This window comes from Talpa europaea (genome assembly GCF_964194135.1).
Source record: "Talpa europaea genome assembly, chromosome: 1".
NCBI classification, from domain to species: Eukaryota; Metazoa; Chordata; class Mammalia; order Eulipotyphla; family Talpidae; genus Talpa; species Talpa europaea.
Genome location: NC_140073.1, coordinates 70,735,768 through 70,759,918, shown reverse-complemented (window position 1 = coordinate 70,759,918; position 24,151 = coordinate 70,735,768). Strand labels below are relative to the sequence as shown.

The window sequence follows — 24,151 nt, the reverse complement described above, 5'->3', positions numbered from 1 at the left end:
AAACACACACACACACAAAGAAGCCCATAGCTCACTATAATTAATGGTGAAATATTAAAAGCTTTCCTCCTAAGATAAGACATAGAAGGTCACTGTCCACTCTGACCACTTCTATTCAGAACCATAATGGAAGTTCTAGCTAAGGCTTTAAGAATAACAAATAAAAGGCATCCAGATTCAAAAGAAAGAACTATTTCTACTGGAAGATGACATATCTTGTACATAAAAATCAAGTCCACACCAAAACCATTAGAACTAGGGCATGGGGGTCTCCCTGGTGGCCTAAGGGTTAAGTCTCAGCACTATCATCTCTATGACCTGAGTTGGATCCTTTGCCAGGGAGCTAACCCACCAGTGCAGCAGACCTCTCCTGGCTCAGCTGCTGCTCCCTCAGCAATGTATTTCAGTCAATTTGCCTGTTCTGCTCCCCACTGTCTCTGGTGAATCCTCTCACCTCCTGCACCTTTGGCCTTTACACCCGTTCTTCTGCGCAAAAAAATAAATTAAAAAAAAAAAAAGAACTAGGTTCCATTTCTTTTTTCTTTTCTTTTTTTTTTTTTTTTTTTTTTTTTTTTTTTGCGTAGACGAACTGGTCGGGGGGTGGGAATTTTACGGGGATGATAACCAAGATGCAAATGCATACACTGTACAAAAATGAAAAATGATGAAAAAAATATAAAATAAACAATTAAAAAAAGAAAACAGGCCAGATATTTAAAAAAAAAATTGGGGGGGGGGAAGAACTAGGGCATCCAAGGTTGCAGAATCTAAAACCAACATTGTATTATTTCTATGCATTAGCAATGAACCATCTGAAATTGAAATCAAAAGGAAAAAACTCTGCTTATAATAGAATAGGAAGAAAAAACATTGAAATAAAAGTAACAAAAAATGCAAGCCCTGTCCACTGAGAACTACCAAACTATCATTAAAAAATTGGAAAAGCACTCCATGTTCATAGATTAGAAAACTGAATATTATTAAGATGGTAACAGTCCCTAAACTCATCTACAGATTCAATTCCTACCAAAATCCCAGCTGTGCTTTTTTCTTTTTTTTAAGATGGGAACTTCTTTATTGAGTTACAATTGTCCTCTAAGGATATAGCAAATGATGTATCATTAAAACATTTAAATTTAATTATGAAACATGTTTCAATACATAATCACCAGTTGCTTCTTTCTTTTTCCTGCAAATATTAACAAGTTCGTCCTAAAATTCATATGGACAAGGGGCCAAGAATAGTCAAACAAGGGCCTCCCCAGTGACGCAGCGGGTTGAGCGCAGTGCTGTGAACTTCTCCACAGCCTCTGCAGCACCAGTTCGATTCCCAGCTGGCCAGGGAGCTACCCACATGGCGCGGCAGACCTCTCCTGTAGTGCCTGCTGCTCCCCTCAGCAGTGATTTTGGTCCATCTGCCTATTCTGCTCCCCACTCTGTCTCTGGTGAATCCTCTCACCCTCCCATGCCTCTGGCCTGACCCCAGCTATTGTATAAATAAAAAATAAATCTTTAAAAAAAAAAAGTCAAACAATTTTAAAAAAAACAAACCTGGATTTCAAAATCAACTATAAAGCTACATGAATCAAGTCAGTGTGGTATAAGTAGAATAGGCATGCCAATAAATAAAAGTTTACAGAAAGAAATCATTACATTTATGGTTAATTAATTTTCAACAAAGATCCTATGAAAATTCTATAAGGATTCAAACCACAATAAGATACCCACTAGGATGGCTATTATCAAAACAAAATAATACAAAAAAAAAAAAAAAAAACTGGCAGGAACACAAAATGGCATGGTACCTCTGGAAAACAGTGCTTAACACTGGGACTGAATTAGCACATGATCTAGCAGTTTTATTTCTGGGTATATAACCAAAAGAACTGAAGCAGTGAACTGAACATTTGCCTAACCATTTTCTTTTATTAATTAGTCAGTTTTTACATAACTTTAGGGGTACATCTTCACCTCTCTCTATGTACACAGGCTTCACTCACCCTCTACCAAATCTCCTGTGCCAAAGACTATCCCTTTCTTTCCCCACCCTCTCCTCCTTCCTCCCTATTCTCTCTGGTAACCAGTGTTTTGTTTTTTTTTTTTATAGAGTCTAAGAATTATTTCTGCTGTGCTTGCCGACATGTGTTTTGGTTATTTATATTTCACAAAAAGAAGTGACTCCACTGGCTACCTGTTTTTTACTTTCTGACTTATTTCACTTAATATAATCACCTCAAGATTCATCCATTTTGTCTTAAAAAGCAATATTTCATTTTTTCTTAGCAGAGTAGCATTCCAATGAGTATATATTCCACAATTTCATTATCCAGTTGTCTGTCACTGGGTAGTTAGGTTGGGATTCTATGACTTGGCGGTTGTGGCCAACGCTCCTATGAAGATTTTGTACTAGTTTTCATATTCTTTGGTTGTCGACCCATTTTCATAGCAGTATTAGTCACAACAGCCACATGTGGAAGCAAATCAGTGTCCATCAAGAGAGTAATAAAATGTGTGTGTGTGTGTGTGTGTGTGTAACAATTTTATTCAGCAATAAAAAGGAATGACTCAGGTTATAGTATGGTTTGATCTTGGAAACATTATGGTAAGTTAAAGAAATCAAAGATTATTTTGTGTGAGTTTATTTGCAGGAAATGTCCCAAGTAGATAAGTCCATAGAAATAAAAAGACCAGTGGATGCCAGGGGTAAGAAGGGAGGAAGATGTGGGGAGTGACTGCTAATAGATACTGGGTTACTTTTGGGGTGATGCAATGCCCTAAAACAAGAGAGTACTGAGGGCTGCAGAACTTTGTGAATATACTAAAAAGCACTCAACTGTTCATTTTAAAAGGTGAAATTACGAAGTCTATTTCAAGAAGCAAAAAAGGGAAATAATGCTATAAAAGGGAATATACAGTTAAAAAAAAAAAAGAAAGGAAAACTTTATAAGTCAAGTACCCAATAGAAGGGTTGGGAGATAAATTTGAGAAGTTCTTCCAGAAGACAGCTAAATTGTGAACCTATAAATGGGAGAGGAAAAAAAAAAGAAAGAAAGAAAATCAAAGGACTTGTCCAAGCAGTTATAATGTATTTTTAGGAAAAACTTCCCAGGTGAAACAAGAGGTTCCAGACTGAAAGGCCCTTCAAGAAATGAAAATAAATTCATGTAAGACCTATCATGTCAAAGTTGCAGAGAATCAGTTATCTACAAAGGATGACAAATCAGAATGACTTTGCATTTCCCAACAAACGCAGTGACAGCCCAAACACAATGGGTCAGCAGTTTTAACATTCTGGATGAAAATGATTTCTAATCCAGATTTCTAAATCCTGACAAAATGTCAGTCTAGAGATAGAGATAGTCTCAAACTCAAGAAAACGCTCCTTCTCTACCTCTGTTCTCAGAAAGCTACTGAAGGATACACAAGCTAAAATGAGAGAAAAAACTAAGAAAGATCCACCTGCAGACAAAGATAAAGCCCAGGAGGATGCTAAAGAGAGATGGCAGGAGGGTGTTAGAAGGTAGTGAAGGCAGCTAGTGCAGACTAGAACAGGCTCAAGAGACTTACACAAACCAGCAGTACACAGGCAACACTATACATAAGTATGCAAATACATACAAAGCAAAGTAAGACAATTATTAACGTCAAAGATTATGGGGAAAAAAGTACTCAGTTCAACTACAATGAGCTGTGAATAGCAAACACAGTTCAAAATTTAAAAATGACTATATTTGGTGGATACAGAGATAGTAGGTACACCTGGGGAAATTTAGGAGAAAAGACAGTGGAAATTCACCCTTCATAATGGAAAGTAAAATTTTTATAGTGACAAAAAGAATCAATAAAAATACTTAACAGCATATGGGATAAAGATTGCTTTTTCAATGCATCTTATCAAGTAAACTATCTGTATAAATGACAAAAAAATAAAATATTAAAATGAGAGAGTACTTTCCTCATATGCTTCCACTTTGGTCCTCTGTTAAACGAGAAATTTATTAAACACATTAAATTTAAAAGTTTCAATTTGCCCCTTGACAAACAAGCATTTACACATCTACAGTCAACATTTATACCTTTTAAACAGGTTGATATAGCTGAATTATTATGAGATCTTTTCAAAACTGTCAAGAGTCACAAGGTAAACTTGCCAAATAGTGACAATGCATCAATGGCATGTATCCGTTCTATCTATAAATTATATTTAGGTTTAAAGCAGCTGCTCTTAAACAGCTTGGTTCCCAAATGATCCTAGAAATTTAACATCAGTGGCCTTTTTGCTAAAACTTTGCAATCCAAAATGTACATCATGAAAAATGTTTTCTGTGATACACAATGAGTTGTCGGTGAATGTCAAAACATGCTGAAGGTGTAAGTCTTCAAAAAGAAGCCATGAAGGTCACTAGAAGCTGATCTAGTGACATGACACTGAGGTGGCAAGCAGGCCTCACAGATACACAATTATGACCCCTTACAATGGCTCAAAGTTGTGTACTTACTTTCCAAATGTGCATGAACTGTGAAAACTATACACGCTAAATGTTTTAAGTGCAAATAGATGTTAAATCATAAATGTAAAATGACCAACTACTATGCTGACTGAAGCTTGCAGCTCAGCTAGGCCAAGAAGTCGTGTGGGTGGAGAAAGCCTGTAACAAGATTTTGTAGCGTCTCCACTTTATGATCCGGCTCCATGTGATTTTAACCACCAGATGCAAGACTGAAATCACAACACATGACCCAAAAGAATAATTCCAGCTCTTCCGAAATGAAGCTGATGAATGCACAAGTCTCTTTTCCCAACTGTGAAATGGTCATAGAAAACTACTGGTCAAAGAAGGGGGTTACTCCTGTCATTTAAGGCATTTTAGCTGATATTACAATATTCTTTTTCGTCGTGTATTTCTTAGAGATACAATTAATCTTGTCAAAGATAAAATTCACTCAACGAAAAAACTCTCAAGAGGACACTTTTATTCTAGGACTAAATCCAGGTTTCAGAGAGCATTAAGCAAATTCTACAATATTTTACCAGTATCATAGAATCTTGCTGAAATGAAAATTCTGTACTCACATGACAATCTACAATCACCAAAAGATCTATAATAATGTAACAGAATCTAGAATATTCAAGAATTCCACTTTGCCACTGAGAATCACATATAGTAGATACTGAATTTCCCCCAACAAAGGTGTGATTCTTTGAAAGTCTATTCCATTTGGACACATACTTGACAAAATTAGGTGGACAGTCTGAGACTGACCCTCATAGTGTTACACTGTGGGTAACTATCTTGTGATAAATACAAAGAAACTTGAAGTTCTGGCTCCTTTGACTAGAGTATAGTTTTAAGGAATGAATAGCCCAGCTCTCCAAGCATCATGTCTGCCAAAGCTTCGCAACAATGGTTGTAGAGGATTTGGGTCCATTTCTCTACACTCACTCACTCCATTGCTCTAAAATTGTTCAGGAGTTTAGGTAACATGAAATGGCAAAAATTCTCATTCCTATTTGCAGAGACCCAAACTTTGTAATACTTTATTTTCAATACTTTTTTTTTTTTTTTTAAGGAGGGTGGTACAGAAAGAACTGGGAACATTGCTGCAAGTCTAGAAGATTCTAAACCCAGCTCTAGCACCAACTGCCTCTGGTTCCTTACCCAATTCACCTTCTGTGTTGGGGGTTCCCAAGACCACCTCCCAGTTTAGTGATTCATTAGGAGGACTCACAGGACTCCATGTGTATTCACACTCACACGTATGACTATTAGAGCAAAAGAAAAATGTGCAAAGGGAAAAGGTGTGTGAGCTGAAGTCCAGAGGAAACCAGTTTCCTAGTTTCTCCTGGTGGAGTGGGGAGAGGTGGTGACAACACTGCCTACCAGGGAAGGTGGAGAAGTCTCAGTGTTCAGGATTTTACTGGGGATCCCCTCTGCTTCAACACCAAAATGCTAGACTCCCAGAGGAAAGCAAGACTTCAGCGTAACATCTGCATAGTGTGGCATACTGGGCCACTCTGAACTTACTCTTTGGGAGTGGTAGGAACCCTCCCCAAATTCAACTTCCCAGACACCACACCAGGGCCAAACCTGCAAGCAGGCCCGAGGACAGCTGTCCCGAACCTTCTGTATTAGCTCTTTTTGGTACTCACCTCTCTAGATATCAATTTCGTCATGTCATTTCCCCCAAGTGATTAGCTTGCTTCAAATATTACATAGGAATCCTACTGAGTGAGAGGGTCCATTCATGGCTGAGGGTTGTGAATTAAAGCGCATGGCCAGGGCATCCTTAGAGCAGGAGGTTTCACTGCTCAATGTCTACTTGCACGACAGTGATGAGGACTTCATTATCAAAAGTCCTCTCCCTCCGGCCCTGCTCTGCACGCTTATCTGGACCCTCCAATTTTTCCTGAGAAAATGTTTAGTTACTTTTGCCTTTCTCCTAAGTGTTCAAGACCAGAAGGCTGAGGTTTATAAAACATAGGACTGAAAAAAAAAACACTCGGTTCTTAAAGAGTATCTCTTGTAAAACATGACAAGTAATTTTATTCTCATCTGTCACGTGTACACATATTTATTGTAGACACCCAACACTCTGGAAACTCTCCTGCGAAATGGGGTAGAGAAAATTACGAGGCGAGTCAGAAGAGTGGGGCTCTGTCTTAGCGCCGACTCTCACTATCTGATCTCTCAAGGCACTAGAGAGTGACCGGCTGTGCTGTTTCCAGGGACAAGGAGGAAGCCGAGAGGAGCTGCCCCAGGTCCTGCTGAAGTCTGACTTCCCAGGACTTTCACACCACTTTCTCCCTTAAGGGAATGGGGTGGGGCGAACACTAATTCAGTGTAAGGTTTCTCCGTCATAGTGTAAGCTATAGAAAGCTGATCATTATTTTTAAAATTCTGACAAGAAAGACATTTGTAGACTCAAGTTGGCTTAGATCTGACAAAATGCTGATTCCCTTATTTTGGCTTCCATGCATGGAGACTGGTCTCAATGAATAGAAAATTGGTGTTTCAAAGATGTTTTTCAGAATTACTAGTTATATATTTCTATCCAGACTCATTCCAGAAATACTATGTGTTTACAAGATAAAGAACCATAAGGACTTAAGAATGCTGAATTGTTCAACACCAATCACTTTATTATACAGGCTCACGGATGCTGAAAATATGTCAAGGGACATGGCTAGTGTCAGGGTGAGAGAGACAGTCTTTCTTCGGAGGAAGCAGAATGGGGAGTAACGAGTCCCTGGATATTTGCTTTGGTCAAGATCTCCAACCACCAATCCTCTAACCATACATTCTTGGAATAAAATTACCACAACAAAATGAGTAGTACAATCAAAGATGTTAGCTGAAAAAGAGTCAGGGGGTAGGGGGTAGGGGCATGGGAAGAGCAGAAGAAAAGGAAAAAGTCCAAACTCACCGAGACTGTGGCAATCCTTTTTTACTGAGATCTGCCCTCACACGTTCTCCTACATGTCTGTAAATTTCCACTAAGCTGTTTATTGCTGCATCTCGAACCTAGATGTAAAAGAAGAGAGCTTACAGCTGCTCTGTGTCAGTCCACAGCACTTCCTGCTGGGACACAATAGGCTACACAGCACCCCAAATTTATCACCAATTTACCAATGCAACTGTGAATATAACCCCTTAGGCATTTGACTAGATCAGGCCATGTGTGATAGTTTTAACTCCAGACACAATTCCAAAGAGTCGAAAAAATTCAGGTTGCATCCCTGCACACTTGTAAAAATCCATATCCCTTAGTTCTTTCCATTCTTTAAGATGATGTCAGGATACTAGGATTTTTAGAACATCTTCCCAAAACAGAAAATGCTACAAATAAATGTATTATACAAAAATGAAACATGTAAAGCATTGTGTATTTAAATAAATAAAATAGTAGTGAGAAAAAAAGAATGGGTACTGTAGACTACACTATTATTCAACAAGTTCCAAAAACAGGAGGTGGGGAGGAGTATGTCCATGAATTCTAGAGTAAATACGGAGCAGGATATAATAAATGCTTTACAGAACACAAAGAGTTCAGTTTAGGGAAGGGAGCAAGCACACTGGAGGACACCAAAAAACATTTTACGAAGAAGAAGGAACCACTTATAATGTGCTTAGAAGAACAGCCTTTTTACCAGGTAAAGATGGGATGAGACAGGTTCCAAACAAGGTAGGCCTGTGCAAAGGAGTGAAAGCAGAGAAGCAGGGCATATGCTTCAGGAGGAGCAGGCAAGCAGTCTGGCCAAACACAAATATGAACTAAGAGGCAGTAAATGAGGCCTAAGAGACAGGATCAAAACAAAAGAAAAAGAAAAAGAAAAAATTGGGGGAAATTTAAATTTAAACTGCATCAAGTATTATCACTGTATCAAAGTCAAATTTCTTAAATGTGAAAATGACATGATTAAGAAAATATTCTTGTTATTAGGAGATACATAAGGAAGCATCTAGGAGCAAAAATATGACCAATATATTTTCAAATGGTGTAAGGGGGAATAGCACACGTGTATATAAGAAAGATAGAAAACAAATATGACAGAATGACAACTAGTACACATGGGTAATCATTATATTACTCTGAATTTTTTTCCAAAGGTTTAAAAACTTGCAAATAAAAAGGTGGGATGAAAATTTAAGTACACAATGAAACCAATGCCAGTCTGTGACAGGTACAAAGAGTCAGGATGGGAAGAGATGTGTACTTAATTTAATAGGCATAGAGGTAAAACATGATTTTAGATTTGTTCTCAAGCAATGAAATCAAAGAGAGTGAAGGAGAGGAAGGAATAAAAGATACAAATAAAAATTTATAATTCTGAATACAGGAGGCTACCCTTTGATTTAACTGTATTATATAACAGGTAATTTTATTTATTATTCCTAATATGGTGGAAAAAAGCAAATCCGAGGCCTTATCTTCTCATACAAACTGTATATTTTGTTTTTTTTTTGTTTTTTTTTGTTTTTATAGAGGCATGTTTTCATTTATTTATTTGTTTGTTTGTTTGTTTTGTTTATACATGCACTGGGTACAGTCAGAAGCGCGGGAGGGTGAGAGAATTCACCAGAGCCAGAGCGGGGAGCAGAGCAGGCAGACTGACGAAGTACACTGCTGAGGGGAGCAGCGGGCGGCAGGAGAGGTCTGCGCGCCATGTGGGACCCTCCTCCGGTGGCCGGGGAGCAGCCGGGGATTGAACCGGCGCCGCAGAGGCCGCGGGCAGCTTCGCAACCCAGCGCTCTACCGCTGCGCCACCGGGGAGGCCCAAACTGTATATTTTGAACTGAACTATATCTCCCAAGTGCATGTTAAAACCCTAACCCCAGTGTGAATGTATTTATAGACAGTTACCTTTTAAGAAGATAACTGAGATTAAATGAGGTCCTAGGAGCGGGGCCGTGATATGATGAGATTTCTGCTTTTCGAAGAAAAGATACCAAAGAGCTCAGTCCATTTTCTACGTAAGCACACAGAGGCTAGGTGAGCACGCAGATAAGGGAGGCCATCTCCTCACCAGACCCCATCCTTGCTGGCGCCCTGACCCTCACACTTGCAGAGCCATAAGCAATATATTTCCATGGTTTGGGTATCAGTTTATGGCAGCCCAACTTGACTCACATTGTAAGTTTATTTTAGAAAAGAAATATTTCAGATGTTAGGAAACATTTTTCTATTGATACCTGCCTACATCATCAAAAAGTAATCGATCCTACAGTGTCCTGAAAAATAGTATTAAGAGAATCACCTGTGCCTAATTTCTAGTGATGACTTTTGCTCCCAACCGATCACCCTGAGTGATCATCTCAACGAGCAATCAATATTCTGTCCGTTATGCAGAAACTCTGGGTGATGAAGAGCTGAATACATTTAGCGGGAAAGTCACTAGCTTTAGAGCCAAAGAAGTGAACCTGAGAACCACTTGGCCATTCAGGAGCTATGTAACCTTGGACAAAGTCTTTAAGCTCTTCTTTTTTTCAAAGATTTTCTTTATTTATTTATGCATACAAGAACTGAGGTGTAGCCCAGAGGTGCGGGGGGGAGGCGGGGAAGAGGCGAGAGGATTCACCAGAGACAGAGTGGGGAGCATAACAGGGAGAAGCACTGAACTACACTGCTGAGGGGAGCAGCAAGCAAGGCAGGAGAGGGCTGCTGTGCCATGTGGGCCAAGGATTGAACTCATGCCGCAGTGGCTGGTGATAGCTTGAAAGCTCGAGATGTAGCCTCCAAGTCTTTAAACTCTTTAGTCTCAATTTCCTTCTCCGTAAAGTTGAACACTGATTGAAGACTGAAATAAATAATGAATTCATTCAACAAATCCTTGAGCAAGCACCTGCACGTCCAGGTAGGTGACGGAGTAAAGGAATAGAGCAAGGTGAGTTTAGGATGGCAAATGGCCTGGTGTGGGGCCCCACTGGCAGAGAGAAAAGGGGACACATAGGTGCAGCAAACAGGCCATTGCCCTGCCACAGAGGACTGCAGCACAGCTTTGCCATATCTTCTATTCTTTCCAGGAAAGTCAGAAATACAAACTTCCCAAATATAAAATATCTCAACTCTAATTGTGAAATTAAAATACCTACAAACACAAGTACACATGCACACTCACTAAACTGTAAGTAAAATTAGCCTCCAAGCCTGCAGTTTGTATGTATAAAGCACTTGACACGGTGGCTGGTGGAAGCAGTGTCATCTACCTCATTTAACATACATTCTTAGCCTTTAAAATAATCATCCCTCAGGGTTAGGAAGCTGTAGGGTCCAGAAGGCATTGGAGGGTCTAAACCACCCTTGAGTTAAGAAAAAAAGATTTTCCTTGGTACTACAAATTTCCTATTGAGAAGGGAAGTTTCAGTAAATATAGCTCAGCTCAGGTTGCAGGGTCAATGTAGTGTTTACATGGGTCCCACAAGGCCTCTGCTGCCCCCAGACTCACCAGAAAAAGGAAGCCAATGTTTCAGGCCATCAGGACTACAGAAGACAAGCGCCACACAGACTAGGCACACCCTGCCGGGTCTGAGCTCAATGCTTATAAGGCCCATGAGCTTCAGGTCTATGATCTTCACCACTGGGCCACTGTTTACTGTGACACAGAGGCGGTGTGAAGGCTGGTGAGCTGCCCCCTTCCGGGGCCCACAGCAGATGAGCAGCACAGGGAAGCCCTGAACTTCCATCTGCCTGAATGCAGGCCCACACTCTTCTCGCTCTACCACCCACATTCCAACATGGGTGCCAAATTAAGAGTTTGCAACAAGTACTCGAAGGAGGGCTCACTCTGGGTGGGGGTCAGCTGTGAACTGGTGGGAAGCATGCCCTGCCCTGCGCTGTCCCCCTACAGCAGCGGCACCGTCTGCAGCCAGCCTACCTGAGAGAGTGGGGGCAAGACCTGCCCGCTTACCAGGGCATCCTCCTACACAGCCACCTGGCCCGAAGTCCACCTCCCTCCTCCAGGGGCCAGGCCCTCAACAGAGGTGCTCCTGCCACACTTCTGAGCACTATTAGCACAGCATAGGTCCAGCAGCTGCAGAGAACACTAAGATAAACAGCAGTCCCCAGACACTTTACGATGTTTCTGGACTTTAAAGATGTGTACCTAACTCAGCTAAGGATGCAATCCTGACTGACTGCCCTCGGCTAGCTGAGGAAGTAGAGAGATGAAATCAAAGGTTTTCAGGCAGAACTGGAGTTGCTATTGTCTAGCAATAGGACTTCCTGTTACGTGGGAAGTCTCAGACTGCTGGCTGCCCCATCCTCCTTGTCCACAAGCACAGGCCTTATCTGGAATCCAGCTCAAGTCAGAGGCCAAGTGTCCTCAGTGCACAGCCACCACACAATCCTAGTCCCTTCCCAGTGACTCAGTTGGACAGGTCCATGGGATGCAATGGAGGACCACAAAAAAGCTTCTGGAAAATTACTTTTGGAAAGAGAAACAAAAAGAACTCTTAAAAACACAAGACACTTAGGGAAAAGTAAACAGCAACTGGGTATATCTCCTAGTGTATTGAAGTATTAAGTGAAATGTCTAAGATTTGCTTCAACATGATCTCAGCTTTGTTTCAAAATAATGGGCTGGGGAGGAATAATAGGTGGCACTAAATCAGCTTTATCTTGTTGCTGGAGCTGGAGAGTGGACATGGGGATACATTATGTCATTCTCACTACTATATAAGTCTGAAGCTCTTGATAAGGAAAAGCTGGAAACAGGAGAAGAACACAGTAAACCCCGGCTCTCAGCCCCCAAGTCTGCCTGGTGCTGCACAGTGCTGACAGCATGCACCAGGACAGCCAAGAAGAAACAGACAGGCGGTACAAGGTTAGTAAGTCTCTGGAGATAGCACTGGCCTGGTTGCCAGCAAACCTGGAGTCTTCCCACTTTAGTACTGGTCTTTACATGGGCCAATACATTTGCTCCATGGCTATCACAATTCTGAACTGGATTTTCAGGCCAAAAGCCTCTAGTCCACACATTCCGTATATGTGGGCACTCTGAGATTGTCAGGGGCTTCCCCTCCTGTAAGACCAATGCAAAAATATTTTCCATCCTCTAAGGCAGGAGCGTTGTCAGAGTTGACTTTAAATGCAATGCAGTCAATGTCAGGGGCAGCCTGCAGAGCTGGGAGAGCACTGTGCACATGAGGCTGTGAAGAATGGGAGTGCAGCCTCAGGCATGGAGCACAACAGTAGTGGCAGGAGTGCCGTCCACCTGGCCTGAGAGGCAAACAGCCACACAGAGAAAATCATTTAAACAAGTCTGCGTATCTACTCAATCCCAAATGCACTAGAAGGCAGTCCTGGGAGAATTAAGAGGAACAATTGACAGTCCTGAGCTTCAAGGCTCAGAAGCCAGCATTTACAATCGAGGGAAAAATTAAAATACACCCAAGAACAAAAGCACATGCACCTCAGGAGGAGGAATAAATAACTAGATTAATATCAGAGAAGCAGATGGTGCAAGGATTCTGGGAGGTGTGGGTTGTGTGTGCTTGTGCCAACGTACACTCCAGGAATATTCCTACAGGAGATGTGAACATCTGGATTATCTTCCGAGTGCTCAGTGTAGAATTCTGGCTACATATACTCCTTACTATAGCTCGAGAAATAGTGAAAGATGCCCACCAAGCACCAAGCTCATTTCAAGCCCAGTGCTGTCTCCCACATGCGAGCGTGACTATTCCTACCACCTGCCTGGCCAGTGCAGGCACCTGAATGAGGAGCAAATAACCAACTAGCCAAGCTGGCCTTTCTGTTCTACTAAAAGACGCCCTGTGGTAGCTTTAAAGGATGACCTCTATAAAGAATTTTTTTGAAGATTTATTTTATTTATTTATGCATGCAAGAGCTGGGGTGCAGGCCAGAGGTGCAGGGGGTGAGAGGATTCACCAGAGACAGAGTGGGGAACAGAACAGGCAGACTGACTGAAACACACTGCTGAGGGGAGCAGCAGGCAAGACAGGAGAGGTCTGCCGCGCCATGTGGGTAGCTCCCTGGCTGGGGATCGAACTTGTGCTGCAGAGGCTGCCATTACCCCTTGTGCCACCAGGGAGGCCCACAAATTTTTTTTTTTCAAACAGAAAACGAAAATGGCGACAAGACCAATAGGGGGGAAAAGGCAAAATATTCAATTTGGTAATTTAAAATCATTTTTAATAGTTTTTTTTTTTAATTAACATTGAAGACCAAGTATGTCTTACTCCATGAATGAAGATACTTAAAAATTTACATTTCAGATGTCATATACTTTTTAGGAAAGCTGGCTAAAAGACTATGTGGACAGGAGGAGATAGCAAGCCAAGGAGACCAAGAAAACAGCAGCAGGAGAGAGCTGGGTCAGGAAAGGGCAGCAGCAGAACAGAGCCAGAGAGGGTGAGAAACACAACTGGGCTCAAGGGCACAGACACAGAAGGGTGAGGCGGCAGGGCCCAAGGCTGGAAAGGGCAACGGAAAGTGGGCCGCCTCTCTGGGGGGCACTCAGCACTCGAAATGAGATGCTTGTCTACCATCTGTATTTCCTTTGTAAATTATTGTCCCAGCTTCGGGCTCCTTGACATCATGAAGTGTTTTTCTTCTCAGTAATAGGAGCTCATAGAATAAAACTGACGACTGATCATCAGAACTGAGAGAAGCAACACTTCAAGCCCACCTGGAGACCCTCACAGACGACCAACTCCTCTCTCACCCTCACATTGAGGAAGTGGTAATCCTTGATGTTTTCGTTTTTATTTTTAATTTAGACAAAGGTTACATAAATTTGACATGCAGAGTTCTTAAGCGTTGAGTTTCAGAAGTTTCCACAGGGCTACACGTCAGTGTGACCACTACCTCAAGCAAACTATGAAAAATGACCATTACCTCAGAAAACTTCCCTTAGGGCACTCCAATCATTCTACCCCCACCCTGAGAAGTAAGAACCACTGTCTGACTGCATTCAGCACTGACTACTCTACTCTCCCTTTTGGCTGCAAACATGGTGATCAGTGCGGTATCTTGGCGATGGTCTGGATGAGCTCACCTTACAGGCTATGGAGAGAGGAAACAGTGGCCACCACACTTACCCATGGTATCTCAGCAGTCTAACGGGCAGCTAACTTTAGTAATAATCAGTGCTCTGGAAGGATGAATAAGGTCCCACCCACCTACCAGGCCTGCACAAAACATGAAAATGCATCTTAATTGTCTACAGTTGGTGTTTTTTTGACCTCACTAAAATGCACTCACCTGGCTGTTTGGATCTCCAAGTAAGTTACATATATGTGGCACAATCTTGTTTAGTGTTAAAGTGTGTGCTCCGGAGCTGCAAACAAAAGGAGTGTTTTATTACTGGGGAACAGGAAAAAGAAAGACACCTCCTCTGCCCACACTCACCCTTTCTCTCCATCTCTGGGCCTCATCCCTGCCTCCTATCAAGGCTCTCTCCTTCCTAGATGTTTCCAAAAGAAACACACCATGAGCCCTTGAGAGTTCAAAACCTATAGTAAGTACTTCATCCTTGCACTGGGTTCTCTCTAAATCCCAGCCTTTCCCACATCGGGCTGTCTCGGAATTGCTGTTTTATCACATAATGCTTCCTATTTCACCCAACTCGATCTATCCAACTAAACTGCAAGACCTCTGTGGGGTCTCACTGCATTCTGCATCTGTGCACAGCTCTGCAACCACAGACATTAAGTCAACTGCTAAATGAAAGACTCTGATAAAATGGCTGCAGAAGATTCGGCAACAAGAAGGAATGGACTACTGTGCAGGCAACCGCATAGATGCAAACTCAAGAAAATTCTGCTGAGTAAAAAAAGCCAATCTTAAAAGGGTGCTATTCCATATGATTTAAATGATACAGCATCCTCAAAACAACAAAATCATAGAGATGCAGAAGAGATTAGTGGTGGTCCGGGATTAGGGCCTAGCTCTAAAGGGGCATCGTGGGAGCCAGGGGTGATATGCAGGTCTATAACCTTGACTATGGTCACAGTCCTGTTACAAGGAGCTAGGCAAGTAATAGAACTGCACACGGGCAAAGCCACACAGACACACACACACACGCACAAATGTGTGTGCTAGGGAAGGTCTGAACAGGCTCTGTGGAATGTATCAACACCCATTTCCTGATAGTGACATTCAGCTACAGAGACATCAGATGTCACACAGTGGCACAATGTTTGCATGAGGTGGGGAGGAACAGGACATGCTGAGGGGTGAGCGGCAGCCCTTCCAGCACTTTCCTCTGCAACTTCCTATAAATCTCTAAGTATTTCAAAAGTAAAAGTTAAAAATAGGAGAGCTGAGCCAAGGAAACCCTCTGGGCCCGTCTAGACTTACGCGTTGAGTGTGGCGACCAGGCAGAGACAGGTGCCTTCCCGAGTCCGGAAATTCTTGTGCTTGAAGCCTCCCAGCATTCGGTCCCAGACATACTATAGAGACAAAGAACAGTGAAAAGGGGAGGGGGAGGCTTCGCTGGTCCTTCCTTTCACCCAGGGCCAGTAATGTCTCTGGTGCGAAATGAGTCAGCCCCTGCTGAGGCACTTCATCCTCCCCAGAGCACACTGAAAATGTGCTCTATTATTTATATATCAACTTAAAATTTTCAAAACATTTTGAATATGTTTCAAAACATATTATCTCATTTAATTCTCTTTCAAGCCTGAAAGTGAGGGGTGATTGTCCCTATTTTATTATGGGTGAGCAGCGTAACAATGAAGGCGGTTAGGGACCGGCCAAGGTTAGCTACTCAGACTGTTCTCTCTGCCTACAGTGATGTCCGCTTCCTCCAAAACTCCAACATCCGCTCATCCTTTCAGATAAGTCTAAGTTTTACCTTCTCTGGGAAAGTGTTTTCTGACTACACTTCCCATCCACTTCCAGCTGGACCCTAGAAGGCAGAGTTGTATCCCTCTGTCTATCCCTCCCAGACAGGGATGAGGGCCCCAACCAGAGATCCTGACTCCCCAGATGCCAAGGCTGCCTCTTTTCAGAGATGTGGAGAGTCAGTGACCTAAATGAACTCAGGAATCTGATGGATTAAACCAAGCACACAAAACTTGGTTTATGTCCACTCATTTAGTCAAAGTAAACCCTTTGCTCTCTGTTCCTTATTTAAATATCCTGTGTGGAGGAGGAGAGGTTCGCAGATTAAATGCTATGAAAATTTCTCTGTAACACATCAGCTTGAAAGAAATGAAGTCTTTCTCAACGGCGTCTCCACAGGTGGACGCGGGTGCCAAGACACCTGCCAGCTGCAGAGCAATTTCTCGGCCCTACCTGAGGATTAGCAGCTTGATCCATGATCTTCAGCAGCAGAGTTTGGTCTTGCTCCCTCACTGAGTCTTTAGCATCTCCCAGTCTGTCTATTAAACTTGGCAGCACTGGAAAGCAAAATGGAAACCAATCAAATAAAAATCCATAGGGGGAGGGCGTGCGGGGGGGGGGGGGGGCGGGTCCTGCAATTTCAGTACCTGAAAAGACAAAATCCTGGTCTAAGTGCTGTATATCATTCTCAAATTCTACAGTTCTATTTTCCTTGCTAAAATCCACAGGAGTTACTATAAGGATCTGCAAAATCCTCTGCATAGGCATACATACAGTGTGTCTTCTTCCTTACGCCACCTTCCTCTAGCCAGCTCCCAACAGATTTTTAAGCAGATGAAATATTATTCAACTATATATCGATAGAAGACCTTGGCAGCAAGGGTCAACACAAAAGGAAATTAGGTAAGAGACAGGGCCTTCAGCATAGTTGCTTGCGGGCTGAAGGGGTGGGCACTATGGTTCAATCTATCTTTCATCCACCCTGCATGTTTTTAATTTCACATCACACACATACACACACATCAGGCGGAACCCTGCTCTTCACTCTTCCTCCACACTCTGGGCTGAGGACCATCGGCTAGAGCTTCAGGGGCACTTGCACAGCAGAGGTCAACTTACTTTGCTACTTCTAAGGGTCTAGAAACCTTTCTTTTATAAGAAATATCCTGAGTGAGCAATTCAGCTAACTTAAGAGGAAAATGGAATACTATTAAAACAACAAATTCCTGAAAACAAGGGAGACTTTATTTGAAGATAGTGCCAGTAAGGGAAAAGAGTTCATGAGTTTATCTGAAGGGGTGCCCTGACTGACCAGAAAGTTAACAGAAAAAAACAAGCACACATGTATGTACTGAAAAGCAGAAATTCTAGAGGGAAGCGCCTGCACACACACAGCTGCCTGCTATTTCCATTATCATTATGAAATCTCAGAAGCCAGGACTTTAGAGATGACCTAAATCATCTCACCTATGAAAACTGAAGCTATTTCTATTCATTTTGCTGACAGTTTCCCTTCAAAATAAGAGTGAGCATTCACTCTTACAATGACATTTCCAATCAAAGTGAAAAAAACGCCAACAATAATCTGGGGAAAATACAGCTTCATGGGATTTTCAGGACTTCTCCCAGAAAGTGTGTCTCCAAAGGGAGGGTCAGGAACAAATATGACTTGGCCGGCACCTGAACTGTGACAGCTAAGCTGTATAAAAAAAGAATTAGCAGCAATACATCATATTAGAACACAACATTCGGAGAAGGCAAAAGAAAAGGTTGTTGGTTGGTTTGTTTGCTTGTGAGGGTGTGTGATGCCAGCAGGTGCAGAGAGGCCAGCGGATCTGGGGGAGCCGTGGAGAGCTTGGGGGAGAGGGGGAGTGGCCCTTCCCAGCGAGGGAAGCCTGAAAGGAGCCCTGGCTGGGTGGCTGGGAAGGGAAAGCAGGAGGGCTGGCTGGGAGGATCAGATGCAGTTAAGTGAAGGATCTGGGGAGTCCGGGGAAACAGAGGGGCGGGAGGGTGGGGAGTCCGGGGGCAGCTCCACACCGACCCCAGCTCACCTGTGCCGATCTGCGCCTTGAACCGATCCTGCAGCCGGGTGACCAGCGCCGACAGGATGTCCATGCCCAGAAGAACCACCTGCAATGGTAAATACCAGGGGGGCGGTGAGAGGCCGGCCGGGGGGCCCGAGCTCTCGACCCCCAGCTCCCAAGGGGCCCCCACATTTCTGGCTCAGACGTTGTCTGCGAGCACCGGGGAAGCCTGCGGCTAAGGAAGCTGAACTGGCCATCTGGAGGGGCCTGCTCTCCCACGCAAAGGACTGTTCACGATTTTAACACAGAAAAGTCAGCGACCAGAAACGAGTTAAAATGCAGACACAGCGTGGCCACCTGCCCGGCGCCAGCGAGTGTGAGAACCGCGCGTGGCCCCGCCCCCTTCCAGCCCCGCCCCGGCGAGCTGTGCGTATGCAAATTATCTCGCAGCGGCCGCGAGGTCTTTTGGGTAAAACCAAAAGGCCTCTATGCCACCTTCAGAAGCCTCGGAAAACGAGGAGTTCGCGGTGTGCTTCGGGAGCTGTGATGAGCATTGGTACACGAGCTACCGGGCGGCGAGGGCGGGACATGAGAATTAGTCACCACAACCTAACCTGGTATTGGTGCTTCCGGCTCGCCGCGCACGCCCAATCGCGGGCAACCATCCTTTTCTTGGGGTTGCGCTACTGTCCAATGAGCGTTTAGCGAGGGCAGTACTGCTAACGCCTCACAACACGTTCGCATCAGCTAGAGCTCTGCTTTATCTTGGTGCAATTTTTGGAAAAAAGAAAAACCATTTTTTCCACGACTTGTCAATTAAAAAGCAAGTATGACCCCCAATACGGCAGTATGCGCCCTGCCCGACAGGAGGCGCTAGGGCCCCGCAAACGCTGCGCTGTGCTGCTCTGTTCCCGGAAGGTGACTCTAGCGAAAGACTCTGGTGTCTCACCTCCTGGGCGTTTCACATTCTTGGTTCTTGTCAGCACTGTTGCTGCTTACCTGTATTCAAAATACATAGTCCACAGCGCTAAGTTCACAAATATACCCCCGTCCACAAAAGGTGATCTAGAATGAGTCATTTGTGGAATGATCCAACAGTCATTAAAATGTTTTCCCTGCAAGCCCTTCCTCGGAAGAGAGCACCTTGTGTTGTGCAGCTTTATTAAATTAAACATGGTTCCAAAACAAGGCACAGCGCGGGGTGCATACAGAATAATGACGACTGCCCTACTGTCAGGTGAACATCAGGCAGCGATCATTATAATTCCTTGCATCTTGCCTCTCCCTGCATTTTGCAGCCAGTGACAGCAAAAACTGCAGACGTTCTATGCATCTCTGAATCCACTGCCTCAAAACTGAAGAAACCAAAACTCACCCAACAATCAGCACAATACAGAAACCGTCCTTACAAGGAATCGGTGACGTGAAGATATTAAAGAAAATTTTTTTTTTTTAATTTTTGTAGGGAGCACTGATTTGTAGACAATTTTTCTTAAGATGTAAGAAAGAACACTTTAAAATAATGACTCTGTGGGGTAAATGGGATTAGCCATCACACTTTGCCTTCTTGCAAAGAATACAGTACCTGGGCAGAATGAAGTAACTATAGTGGAGAAAGTGACATACATTACTGCAGCCAGGCGATCAAGGTCAACATCAATGGTAAATCATGTTGACAGAATGTACAATTGATGTGATGTGATTAAACTTACTGTCTCAAAACCCATAAGCCCAGTCTAACCATGAGAAAAACACCAAATTCTAATAGAGGGACAGCCTACAAAATATCTGCCAATACTCCTCGAAACTGAGTCATCAAAAGCAAAGTCAGAAACTGCCCCAGCCCTCAAGAGCCTAGGGAGACATGACAGTGAAATGCAGTGTGTGATCCTGGTGGGATCCTGGGACAAATAAAGGACATAGATAACCACTAAGTGAAGTCTCAAAAAATCTCCCACAGTAGACCACAGAGCCCAGCGATTCCCCAAGACTAGGTTGGCAGGTGCAGCTAAGCCCCAGAAAATAGCACAGAATAGGCCAAGAGTGCCAGCTGGAGAGAAAAGACACAGCCCCAGGCACCTTCAGAGCGGGATAAACAACTGGACTTGGGGAAGCAGAGGGCACTCCATGGTCACAGCCCCAGGGGCAAGGAAGGGAATCGTAGGCCAGGAACGTTTCTCTTCACTCCTCAGGACTTCTGTGTTTCCAGTTCCCTACTAGAGAAGGGGATGAATGAAGAAAGCTTCCCTGTGTTTCCTCACGTGGAAATGGGGGAGATGCCAACAGGCATCTCACGGAGGGTCCAGTGCATGCTGTTAATTGACCCGCGCTGGGCGCCAGCTCTGATCGCCAGATCACAGGGGCTGCCATCAGCATGGGCAACAGGTGCTGGTGAGTGGTCCTGGGGAGCCCAATGATTACTGTCAGAGACATCTCCCCATCAAAGATAACACTGCATGAGGCTAAATCTGGAAACGGTAGCCTCACACCGAAGAAAAGCAGCCCCACGGGGGAGAGGGCATGCAAAGGTGCAAGTGTGGCAGCTGCCCGCAAGCAGCAGAAGGCTGAGAAGTCATCGGGAGGTTCCTGAACACGGTAGGGAAGGTGCTGAAGAGCTACAATCAGTGAAAGGGGAGCTCAGGGGAGCTGGCGCTTTTAGACAAGACCCTATGAGCACATGGAAAGATGGCCTGAAGGGAGAGGCAGGTGTAAGCAGGAAGACGTCAGGCTCACACCAACACTTACTGCCTGTAGTTATACTAAGTGATTAACCCTGCACTAACCTTGAGAAATATTCCGATTATTTTCTTCCAGTGTCCCCATTATTTTCTGATTGTATGCTTCCAAGCGAAACTACTTCAATATCCTCAAAATTTCCATGATGAAGAGTATAATACTAGGTACATGATAGGGCATCACTAAGCCCTGACTTGAGTAGTTAGGAATGAGTTTGAACAGGTGCGTTCTCAAGGTGTAACAGTTCCCCTTACCTACAACCCGCATGCAAAAACAACTAAAAACGCTGACTAAGTGTAAAAGAACACCTGCTTGCAAGTATCCGAGAACTAAGAAAGCACAAATCAACCAGTAGGTCACAAAACATAAGAAGACTAAAATCCACAGGGATGAGCCTGCAACACAGGGGCCACTTTTGCCCTGGTACCATAAATATACCCAGAAGGGGCAACCAGAACAATGAATATTGCTTTTGATAACCACTAGGGGTGAGGAAAACAACAGTTAGATTGCAAAGTGCTCAAAGATTATAGGGTAATGCCCAACAACTTAGGCTGATGATCGAAATGGCTATAGGACAGTGAATTGGAAATAAAGCATTCTTCAGACAGACCATAGGCCAGTTTCCAAGAATTTAGGTGGTCCAGAAAAATACCGATCCTTGATGTCTGATGGAAGTGACCTTTGATAGCTGGTGCCCGAAAGCCCATGGCAGATAAAAACCCTAACCATTTCTGGACAGAGGGTACATCATCCTACCCTAGTCTTCATTTATTTCTGTAAACAATTTTCAAATACAATGTCCACCACATGACTAAGGAGAACCAGGCACACAGAGCAAAATAAATAAAAACTTGCAGAAACAAGACCCAGAAGAACTACAGATATCAGAATAACACACGCGGTAAAACAACAATTCTTACTACGTATATAACACAACTAAAACGGGGTGTGGGGGAGGGAGGACATGACAACTTTTGAAAATTGACATATTTTTAAAAGAACCAATATCCAATATTAAGTATTCAACGAATAGGCTTTAAAAGCACACTGAACATAGATAAAGAGAGAATTAAACAACAGGAACCCAACCTGAAGGAAAAATACAGACTGAAGCACAGGATGTAAAAGCATGGAAAAGCAAAAGGATGGAAAAATCCAGAAGAAGAGAGTTAAGAGAGAAGAACTAATATTAGTTTAAATGAGTGCTAAAAGGAACGGTCAGTGACTAGCTAAAAAGCAAAAGCTGACACCCATTCCAATCACTACTATCAAAAAAAAAAAAAAACCAAAAAGAAAATAACAACAACGACAGTGAGAATATTGAGAAATTGAAACTCTTATACAATGTTGGCAGAATGTAATAGGGTGCCACTGTTGTAGTAAATGGCATGGCAATTCCTCAAAAATTTAAGCAGAATTAATTACCATATGATTGGGTAATTGTACTTCTGGGCATATACCCAAAAGAAGTAAAAGCTGGGATCCCAGCAAACATTTGTACACCCATGTTCCTATTCACACAAGCCAAAAGGCAGAATCAGCCCCAGTCTCCAAGCATCACAAGCATCACACTTGATAATGTCATGCAGGAAGCTCTCTTCAACATGGGGAACAACACACTCTACAACTTCTCTTCAGCTCTGCATCTGAGGTCCTAGCTAATGCTTTACGGCATGAAAAAAATTAAGTTATAACACAAAATAAAAGCAAAGTTGTCTTATTAATGGAAAATGTAAGTAGAAAATCTACAAGTTAATATAAAATTAGGAAGTAAGCTGCAAGACTATTATAAAGTCAATATACAAAAACACCAATTTCATTTCTATCCCAACAAGTCAAAATGGAAATTTTGTTTCCTTTTCTAATTACATAAAATAAACACCTAGGAATAAATCTAGCCAGAATATCTAACTCAAAAAGCTTTGAGGCAATTTTTAAAAATTAGGGGCCTCCCTGGTGGCGCAGGTGGCTGAGCGCAGTGCTGTGACGCTGTCTGCAGCCTCTGCAGCACAGGTTAGATTCCCCATCGGCAGGGAGATACCCACATGGTGCGGCAGACCTCTCCTGTCTCGCCTGCTGCTCCCCTCAGCAGTGTGTTTCAGTCAGTCTGCCTGTTCTGTTCCCCGCTCTGTCTCTGGTGAATCCTCTCAACCCCCCCTCACCCCACATCTGGCCTGTACCCCTGTTCTTGTATACAAATAAATAAATCTTAAAAAAAATGCATAAAAATTTTAAAAAAACAAAAATTAAAAATGACTCAATTAAAAATGAGGTAAACTACAAGTTGGAATACTGCAAGGCTATATAAAATTTTCATTTTTCCCCAAGCCGATCTACACAATTCAATAAAATTCCACTCAAAATCCCAACTATTTTTCAGGGGCCTCATAAACCGATTCCCAAATGTTTGCGGAATGTAAACAGCAAGACAGCTTTGCCCCGCGCTGGAAGTCAAGGTTCAGAGACAAGACACCTCTCCAACAGAACAAGGAAGGGCGAGTGCACCCATGGGCACTTTCTCTGTGACGACGTGGTCACCACAGGGCAGTGAGAATGGGGGGTTCTTTTAAATGAATGCCCCTGGGTCAGGGGACTTGAGGGAATAAAAAGAGCCTGACTCCTCTTCCACCGCGCGGCTTCAGGAGGGTATGCACTCCCGGAACTGCTTCCTCGGCCGATCTAGTCATCATGAGAACGTCCCAGAAGGAGGTGACAAACCAGGTGGCTCAGGCTACACTCGCGCAGGTGCAGTGTCATATATGAGCCCCTCACAGCACTGTCTACGCACAACAATGAATGGTAACAGGAGTGCGGCGAGCAAGACAATAAAGCTTGTAGAAAATGACATAGGAAATAGCGCAGGGTGGGAGAAAGTATCAGGACACAGTAAACACAAACCACAAAGAAAAAGATGGCTGAAAAGAACCCAATTAAAAATAAGAACTTGGTTCATTGACCGAAGCTCTATAAAGTACCAGGAAAGTCACCTGGAAGAAGACATATATATAAGAAATGAGCAACAAGCCTGATTCTAGAATATATAGATAGTTCCTCTACAAATAAACAGGCAACCCAGTAGA

The 24,151-nt window shown here is 43.2% G+C and overlaps 1 protein-coding gene across 25 annotated transcripts in view; it reads right to left on the bottom strand.

The window, feature by feature from the left end:
• CLASP1 (cytoplasmic linker associated protein 1) overlaps positions 1-24,151 on the bottom strand; it is a gene marked incomplete at both ends in the record, with an annotated part of 222,317 nt that overhangs the window by 152,423 nt on the left and 45,743 nt on the right. For all 25 annotated transcript variants that reach the window (XM_084229882.1, XM_084229881.1, XM_084229869.1 and 22 more), the window contains 5 exons: positions 7,426-7,523; positions 14,725-14,800; positions 15,823-15,914; positions 16,762-16,865; positions 18,360-18,438. In XM_084229882.1, the coding sequence (XP_084086008.1) occupies positions 7,426-7,523; positions 14,725-14,800; positions 15,823-15,914; positions 16,762-16,865; positions 18,360-18,438 (449 nt within the window). The remainder of the gene's footprint in view (positions 1-7,425; positions 7,524-14,724; positions 14,801-15,822; positions 15,915-16,761; positions 16,866-18,359; positions 18,439-24,151) is intronic.